At 37.3% G+C, this 9,829-nt stretch overlaps 1 protein-coding gene across 1 annotated transcript; it reads right to left on the minus strand.

Moving 5' to 3' along the window:
• Positions 1-7,053: 7,053 nt before the first annotated feature.
• LOC122751991 (40S ribosomal protein S17-like) lies at positions 7,054-7,461 on the minus strand. The gene has a single exon (XM_043999259.1). It carries the CDS (start codon positions 7,459-7,461, stop codon positions 7,054-7,056), a length of 408 nt encoding a protein of 135 aa, XP_043855194.1.
• Between the last annotated feature and the right edge of the window lie 2,368 nt (positions 7,462-9,829).

Consider the following 9,829-nt stretch of genomic DNA (forward strand, 5'->3'; position numbering starts at 1 on the left):
AGTTCTGAATTTTTTATGATAAATACCTGAAAGTCTTTCAATTCATTAAATGTCCATTTTTTTCATTAAGCATTATATTCACTTTAGCTGGGAAAGTTATCCTTCATTATAAACCAGCTCTTTTGCCTAACAAAATAAAATATTTCTAACCTTTTTATCTTTTAATAAAGAAACTGGTAGATATTATGTTATCCTGACTGTAGCTCCACAGTATTTAAATTATTTTTTTTTCTTGCTGCTTGTACTAACTTCTCCTTAGCCTGAGAACTTCAAACCTTGGCTATAATCACCCTTCCTTATCCACTCCCTTCTACTTCCCTTCAGGATATGATAGATTTCTATACCTAATTGAGTATGTATGTTATTCTGTCTTTGAACCAATTCAGAAGATAGTACGGTTCACTCATCCTTTGTCACCTCCCACCTCTTCCCCTCAAGTATAAAATGTTTTCTTGCCCTTTTTATTTAAGATAATTTATCCCATTCCATCTCTCCATTTTATTGGATGCCCATTTTTCCCCTTGAAAAATTATACTGTTTTGCTGGGTATGTGATTCTTGGATGTAATACCAGTTACTTTACTCTCCAGAATATCATATTTAAAGTCCTGCAATCCTTTAATGTAGAGACTGCTAAATCTTGTGTTATTCTGACTATAGCTTCCCAATACTTGAATGTTTCCCCCCCCCAACCCCAGGTGTTTGAAATATTTTCTCCTTTACCTGGGAGCTCTGGAATTTGGCTACAATATTCCTGGGAGTTTTCATGGATGTCTATCAGGAGGGAATAGATAGAGTCTTTCAATTTATACTTAACCCTCTAGCTCTAGAATATCGAGGCAGTTTTCCTCAATAATTTCTTGAAAGATGATGTCTAGTCTCTTTTTTTTTTTTATCATGGCTTTTAGGTTGTCCAAGGTTCTATTTTCCAGGTCACTACTGTTTTCCAGTGAAGTATTTTACATTGTCTTCTATTTTTTTCATTCTTTTCTTAATTTCTCATGTCATTAGCTTCCATTTGCTCAATTCTAATTTTGAAGGAATTATTTTCTTCAATGAGCTTGTGTACCTCCTTTTCCATTTGGCCAATTCTGCTTTTCAAGCCATTCTTCTAATTGACTATTTGTATACCTTTTACCATTTGGCCTAGTCTTTTTTAAGCCATTATTTTCTTCATTTTGTTTTTTGTATCTCCTTTATCAAGCTGTTGATTCTTCTTTCATTATTTTCTTCCATCACTCTCATTTCTCTTCCTGTTTTTCCTCTACTTCTCTTGATTTTCAAAATCCTTTTTGAGATCTTCCATGGCCTGAGGTCAATTCATGTTTTTCTTGCAAGCTTTAGATATAGGAGCTTTGACTTTGTAATCTTTTTCTGAAGGTGTGTTTGTTCTTCTTTGTCACCATAGGAACTCTTTATGGTCACAATTTTTATCTGCTGTTTGCTCATTTTCCCAGCCTATTTCTTGACTTTTAACTCTTTATTGAAGTAGGGCTCTGCTTCTAGGGTGGAGAGCACACTGTCCCAAGCTTCAAGGGTTTTGTGTGGCTGTTTTCAGAGATATTTCTAGGGACCTGTAAGTTTTCAGTTCTTCCAAGGTGCTTTAATCTAAGGATAGGTGTGTTTAGTATTGTCCTGCAAGCCATGGAAGCACAGACTGGGCCCCAGCAAACCAGGAGCAGGCCATAGGAACCACTGAATTGGCAACAGCAGTGGCTATTTCTGGGACTCTCAGCCCACAAATTGTAAGGGTGTCAAACAGCTTGATAGAAGGAGATAAGAGGGGTTTCTTTGTTAGCACTGAGGCAGGACTCTGTTGCTTTACCCATACTTAGATACAGGTCCAGTCCTGTGTGTTTTGCTGCTCCGGGCATTTTCCTATGGCATTATTTGGATGGTTTTTGGAGTGATTGTGTCATGAGTTTGAGAGCTCACTGTCTTTCCTCCGCCATCTTGGCTCTGCCCTGGAAGAGCAACTCTCCATGCTCTCTTAAATTGCTTATGGTATCACCTTTTATGTGAAAATCATGTACCCATTTTGACCTTATTTTAATATACAGTATGAGATGCTGGTCTGTACCTAGTCTCTACCATACTGTTATCCAGTTTTACCAGCAGTTTTTGTCAAATAATGAGTTTTTGTTCCAAAAGCTCGGATCTTTGGGTTTATCATATACTAGATTACTATAGTCGTTTACTATAGTGTAATTTGTACCTATTCTATTCCACTGACCCACCTCTCTATTTCTTAGCCAGTACCAGAATGTTTTGATAATTAATGCTTTATAATTTTGATATCTGGTACTGCTAGACCACCTTCTTTTGCATTTTTTAATTAATTCCCTTGATATGCTTGAGCTTTTGCTCTTCCAGATGAATTGTCATTTTTTATAAATCTATAAAATATTTCATTAGTTTTTTTGGTATGGCAAATAAATAAATTACCTTGGTAGGATTGTCAATTTTATTAAGCTGACTCAGCCAACCCATGACCAATTATTATTTTTCCAGTTGTTTAGATCTGACTTTATTTGTATGAAAAGTGTTTTATAGTTCTGGTCATATGAACAGTTCCTGTATTTGTCTTAGCAGGTAGACTCCCAAGTATTTTAAATTGGCAACAGTTATTTTAAATGGAATTCCTCTTTCTACCTATTATTGTTGGACTTTGTTGGTAATATGTAGAAAAGCTGGTGATCTATGTGGGTTTATTTTGTATCTTAAAACTTTATTAAAGTTGTTATTCATTTCAAGTAGTTTTTTTAGCTGATTCCCCGGGATTTTCTAAGTATAACATCAGATCATCTGCAAAGAGTGATAATTTTGTTTCCTCATTGCTTATAATTGTTTTAATTTCTTTTTCTTCTCTTATTGCTATAGCTAACATTTCTAGTATATTAAATAACAGAGGTGATAATGATATTATTTCTATTGGTTTGGTTATTGATATGGTCAATTATGCTGATAGTTTTCCTATTATTGAACTAGCCCTACCTTTTTAGTATAAATTCCACCTGGTCATAGTGTAGATCCTTATAATATATTCTGTTATCTCATTGATAATACTTTATTTAAAATTTTTGCTTCAATATTCATTAGGGAAATTAGTTAATAGTTTCGTTTCTTCTTGCTCTTCCTTACTTAGGTATTAGCAACATATTTGTGTCATAAAAGAAATTTGGTAGGACTCTCTATTTTTCCAAATAGTTTATATAGTGTTGGAATTAATTATTCTTTAAATGTTTGGGAGAATTCACTCATTAATCTCTATGGCATTTTGATTCTCCCCCCTCAGGGAGTTCATTGATGACTTATTCAATTTATTTTTCTAAAATTGAGTTATGTAAGTATTACCTTTCCTCTTCTCTTAATCTGAGCAATTGATAGGTGTTTTTTTTTTTAATTTTTATTCTTTTCATTTAGTTTGTCAGATTTTTTACCATACAATCTCAAAAAATAACTCCTAATTATTGCTTTAATTTCCTCTTCATTGGTCATGAATTTAACCTTCTAATTTTTGATACTGATAATTTGCTTATCTTCTCTCTTGTTTTAATCAAATAAACCAATGATTTATCTATTTATTAGTTTTTATAAAACCAGCTTCCAATTTATTAGTTCAGCACTTTTATTTTTTTCACTTAATTTTATTTTTCCAAATTACATGTAAAGATAGTTTTCAATGTTCCTTTTTGTAAGATTATGAGTTCCAAATTTTTCTCCCCCCTCCCTAAGACAGCAAGCAATTAGATATAGGTTGTACATATACAATCATATAAACATATTTCCACATTAGTCATATAGTGAATGAAGAATCAGAACAAAAAGGAAAAGTGTAAAAAAGAAAACAAGAAGGAAAAGAAAAAAAAGTGAAAATTGTATACCTTGATTTGGATTCAGACTTCATAGTTCTTTTTATGGATGTGGATAGCATTCTTCATTGTGAGTCTTATGGAATTGTCTTTGATCACTGTATTGCTGAAAAGACCTAAATTTATTATAGTTGATCATTGGACATGTTGCTTTTACTATGTATAATGTTCTCCTGGTTCTACTCTCTTCACTAAGCATCAGTTCATATAAGTCTTTCCAGGTTTTTCGGTAACAAACCTGATCATGATTTCTTATGCTACAATAGTATTCCATTACATTCGTATACCACAACTTATTCAGTCATTCCCCAATTGATGGACATTCTTTCAATTTCTAATTCTTTGCCACTACAAAAAAGAGTGGATATATTTTTGTACATGTGGATCCTTTACCCTTTTTTATGACTGGTAGTAGTATTGCTGGTTCATGATGTGCTGTGGAAGAGGCGAGGCTCAGAGAGGGTCAATGAAATGCCCAGGCATACACAGACAGAAAGGAACAGAGCTGGGATTCGAACCCAGACCCTCCAACTTCAAGTTCTTCCCATTCCCTCCCGGGAACACATGCACATTTGTGCTTTAGAGCCTTGCCATTTTCTGCAAGGGGTCCCTCAGAAAGATTCGGGTCTTGAACTGCTGTTTCCAGGCTAGAGGAGTGCCTAGGGGAGACTTGCCATAGTAACAGACGCTCATTCTTTTCTTATAAGCTTCCTGGTTACAAGGAAAACTCAAGAAAGGCATAGTGTGGCCTCATGATGATGGTCATTTCGGCGCACTTTATTTGAATGTTTACTTGCCCCACTGTGGGTTTTATTACCCGATGTAAGCACATCTCTCCAGAGTCCAGATTTTGTCAGTTCAGATGGTGAATGTTTGTGAAGTGCCTCTCACGGAGAGCCGGGTTCCAGTATGCGAGTCATTGCAGCCACCAGCCTCCAGGCACCTTGGGCTGAGGTGGGCTGGAGTGCCAAATAAATGGGTGATATTCCAGATGCTCTTCTTGACTCAGTGAATCAAGTAATCTAATCGTGGTCTTCTGGCTTCTGTTTCATCAGTGACTGGAGTTCTGTCTGATAGCCGCCTCTTGGGTAGGAGCCGAGCTGAGGAATGGGGGCGCCGCGGGGCCTCTGGAAGAAGGAATGGAAGACACTAAGCAGCCATCTGTACATACCATGCCAGCGAGGAAACCTCGGAGGCCAACACGGGCCTAAAGTCGGAGTCCCGAACCTCCCCTGCCACCTCCGCCACAGCCCCCCGCTGCCTCCACCACCTCTGCCGCTGTTGTTCCCGCCGCACCTGCTCAAGTCGTCATTGTCGTCATCATCACAGCCTCAGCTGCCAGCAGCCCCACCACAGCAATTTCGCAGATTTGTGACACCAGACCAACACCCACCGGAAGCCGCGCACAGTTATTTTAAATGGAATTTCTCTTTCTATCTCTTGCTGGTGGACTTTGTTGGTCATATATAGAAATTCTGATGATTTATTTTAATTTATTTTATATCCTAATTTAAGGTTTTTAATTTATTCTTTTTCTAGCTTTCTTAGTTGCATGTCCAACTCATTGATCTCCACTTTTTAAAAATTTAATTTGATTTTAAAACAATTTTCCCCATTACGAGTAAAGATATTTTTTGAGTTCCAAATGTTTCTCCCTCCCTTGCTCTCCTCCCCCCTCCTGAAGCCAGCAAATAATCTGATATTGGTTATATATTACAATTATGTTAAACATATTTTCACATTAGTTATGTTGTAAGAGAAGAATCAGAACAAAAGAAAAAATGCAAGAAAGAATAAATAACAACAACAACAAAAACAACAGCAAAAGTGAAAATAGTATTCTTCAATCAGCATTCGGACTCCATTGTTCTTTTTCTAAATGTGGAGAGCATTTTCCACCACAAGTCTTTTGGCATTGTCTTGGATCATTGTATTGCTGAGAAGATTTAAGTCTATCACAGTTGGCCATAACACAATGTTGTTGATACTATGTACAATGTTCTCTTGGTTCTGCTCATTTCATTCAGCATTAATTCATGTAAGTTATTCCAGGTTTTTCTGAAATCCATGTGCTTCTCATTTCTTATGACACAATAGTATTCCATTGCATTCATATGCCACAACTTGTTTAGCCATTCCCCAATTGATAGGCATACCCCCAATTTCCAATTCTTTGCCACCACAAAAAGAGCAACTATAAATATTTTTGTACTTCAGGGTCCTTTTAACTTTTTTATGATCTCTTTGGATAAAGACCTAGTAGTGGTATTGCTGGGTCAAAGGGGACACACAGTTTTATAGCCTTTTGGGCAGGGTTCCAAATTGCAGAATGGTAGAATCAGTTCACAGCTCCACCAACAATGCATTAGTGCTCCAATTTTTCCACATCTTCTCCAACATTTATCATTTTCCTTTTTTTGTCATATTAGCCAATTTGATAGGTGTGAGTTGGTACCTCAGAATAGTTTTAGTTTGCATTTCTCTAATCTGTAGTGATTGAGAACATTTTTTCATATGCCTATACATAGCTTTAGTTTCTTCATCTGAAAACTGTCTGTATACATGCTTTGACCATTTCTCAATTGGGGAATAACTTGTATTCTTATATATTTGATTCAGTTTTCTATAGATTTAGACATGAGGCCGTTATCTGAAAAACTGGCTATAAAATTGTTTCCTAGCTTTCTGCTTTCCTTCTAATCTTGTTTGCATTGGTTTTCTTTGTGCAAAACCTTTTTTAATTTAATGTAATCAAAATGATCCACTCTGCATTTCATAATGTTCTCTATCTCATCTTTGTTCATAAATTCTTCCCCTCTCCATAGATCTGACAACTAACTATCCCTTCCTTTTCTAATTTGCCTATGGTATCACCCTTTATGTCTACATCATATACACATTTTTACTTTACTTTGATGTACAGTGTAAGATATTGGTCTATGCCTAGTTTCTGCCATACTATTTTCCAGTTTTCCCAGTAGGTTTGTCAAATAGTGAGTTTTTATCCTGGAGTCTAGAGTCATTGGTTTTATCAAACAGGAGATTGTTACATTCATTTACTGCTGTTTTTTTGTGTGCCTAACCTATTCCACTGATCCACGTCTCTATTTCTTAGACAGTACCAAATATTTTTTTTTCCTGGGGAGTTCCCAAGTTTATTGCAAAGAACACAAAAGTAAACATTAAACAACTCCTCTTGGTGTTTTGAAGTTCATCCCAACCGTGGGCTGGGTAACTTGCAGGTTGGACAAACTGCCAAAGTCCAGGAGTTTCAACATTTCTTTGATATCAGGGTCCACTTCAATGATCTCCTGATCCAAAGCAGAGACCTCAGGGACATAGTTATCCCTCCTTTCTCTTTCTTCTTCCTGCAACTTGATGGAGATACCTCTCACAGGACCTCTCTGGATGCGCTTCATCAGATGAGTAACATATCCAGCAATCTTGTTGCAGAGCTTCTTGCTGGGGATGATGGCGATCTCCTCACACACACACTTGTTGGTGTGGAAGTCGTTGCCCAGGCAGGTGTAGCACTTTTCAATGATGACCCGCGCTGCCTTCTTCATGGTCTTGTTCCGAACGCGACCCATGTTGGCTGCTGGGGGTGAAGGGAGCCAGTACCAAATAGTTTTGATGATTGCTGCCTTATAATACAGTTTTAGATTTGGTACAGCTAGGTCACATTCTTTTGCATTTTTTGAAATGAATTCCCATGATATTCTTGACCTTTTTGTTCTTCCATATGAATTTTGTTATTTTTTTTAGCTGTATGAAATAATTTTTGGTAGAATGGTATGGCACTGAATAAGTAAATTCATTAGGTAGAATTGGCATTTTTATTGTATTAGCATGGTCTACCCATGAGCAAATTATATTTTTCCAGATATTTGGATCAGATTATATTTGTGTGAAAAGTGCTTTGTAATTGTGTTCATAGCGTCATTGGGTTTGCCTAGGCAAGTAGACTTCCAAGTATTTTATATTGTCTACAGTTATTTTAAATAGAGTTTCTCTAGTTTTTGGTTTTTGGTTTTTGGTTTTTTTGGTGAGACAATTGGGGTTAAGTGACTTGCTCAGGGTCACACAGCTAGTAAGTATTAAGTGTCTGAGGCCGGACCCGAACTCGGGACCTCCTGACTCCAGGGCCGGTGCTCTATCCACTGTGCCACCTAGCTGCCCCTGAAGTTCTCTATTTTTTTAATGAAATTTCTCAATTTTTTATTCAGTTGGATTTGCTTTATTGTGTCTTGGTTTCTCATAAATTCACTGGCTTCCATTTGGTCAGTCCTAATTCTTAGGCAATTATTTCCCTCTGAGAGCTTTTGTATCTCCTTTTCCATTTGGCTTTTCAAGCTGTTGACTTTTTTCTCATGACTTTCCTGCATCACACTCATTTCTCTTTCCATTCTTTCCTCTACCTCTCTAAATCTGACTTCTATCTCTCCTACTTTCTCTTCAAAGTCCCTTTTGAGCACTTCCATGGCCTGAGACCAATTCATATTTTTCCTGGAAGCTTTGGATGTAGGGGCCCTGAGGTAGTTATCCTCTTCTGAGGGTGTACCTCAATTTTCCTTGTTGCTAAAGAAACTCTCTATAATTCTCAACTTTCTTTGCTTGCTCATCTTGCTGTCTTTTACTTGACTTCTAACTCCCTCTTAAAGTGGGGCTTTACTTCCAAGCTACACTGTCCCAAGCTTCAGAGGGTCTCAGGTGTTTTGCTTTGGGGGAGGGCAAGTTTTTTCTTGACTGGCCTGTTCTCTGGTCTGAAGATAATCTCAAGCCAAATTACTAATTAACCCACCAGCAGAACTTTGTGTGCTGTGGTGGTTCTTAGCTCCAATTTGCCTTCGACCCTTCCCAACCTGAGCCTCCCGCCACTCAAGATTTCTTCCTGGTTCCCCACTGGGGTGGGATAGCCAAATTCCTCCTTAGGTTTGGTAGACACCTCTGTATTTTCCACCCACCCCCCCAGCCAGAAATTCATCCCTCTCACTCTACCATAAGCTTAATTCCAGAAGATGCTGGTGCTACAGATGATTTGGAGGCTCAGGGGTAAGTTTGTCTGGCTCAGCCTGCCTAGGGACTGTATCAGTGCAATCACAGGGTTGGGCTGTACTTGCAACCCAACAAGATCCCCTCTAATCTGTCTTTGACTGGAAAATAATCCCAGCCCATCTTTTTGTCGGTTTTGCCTATCCAGGGATTGTTTTATTGCTGTTTTGGGGGTAATTGTGTCAGGAACTTTAATGACTTTGTCCCACCATCTTGGCCCCCACCCCCAGAAGTACCCTATAATTCTTAAATTATTTCTCCTGGATCTATTTTCCAAGTCAGTTGTCATTCTGACAATATATTTCACATTTTTTTCCTTTTTTCATTCTTTTGATTCTGTTTGACTGATTCCTGGTGTCTCATGGAGTCATTAGCTTCTATCTGACCAACTCTAATTTTTAAGACATTGTTTTCTTCAGTAAGCTTTTGTACCTCCTTTTCCATTTGACTATTTTCCCCCCATTTGACCCATTGTGGTTTTTGAAGAATTGCTTTCTTCAGTCAATTTTTTTGCTTGCTTTTACAAGCTCTTTTCTCTTTTTTCATAATTTTCTTGCATAATTCTCATTTCTTTTCTCATTTTTTCTTCTACCTCTCTTATTTAGTTTTAAAAATCCTTTTTGAGCTTTTCCAATAATCCTTATTGGTCTCGAAACCTATTTTCCTTCCTCCTTGAGGATTCCCATGTAGGCATTTTAACAGTATTGTCCTCATCTGAGTTTATGTTTTGGCCTTTCCTGTCACCATAGAAGCTCCCTATGGTAAGGGTCCTTTTCTATTTCTTATTCGTATTTCATACTATTTTTTACTTTTAAAGTTTAGTTCTGTTCCTGGGACACAGGGGCCACTGTTGCAAGCTTCTTGTGCTGGGAGATAGGGGCCTAGTTACTGGCTTTCTGTTCTGAG

This window comes from Dromiciops gliroides, chromosome 3 (genome assembly GCF_019393635.1).
Source record: "Dromiciops gliroides isolate mDroGli1 chromosome 3, mDroGli1.pri, whole genome shotgun sequence".
In the NCBI taxonomy this organism is placed as follows: Eukaryota; Metazoa; Chordata; class Mammalia; order Microbiotheria; family Microbiotheriidae; genus Dromiciops; species Dromiciops gliroides.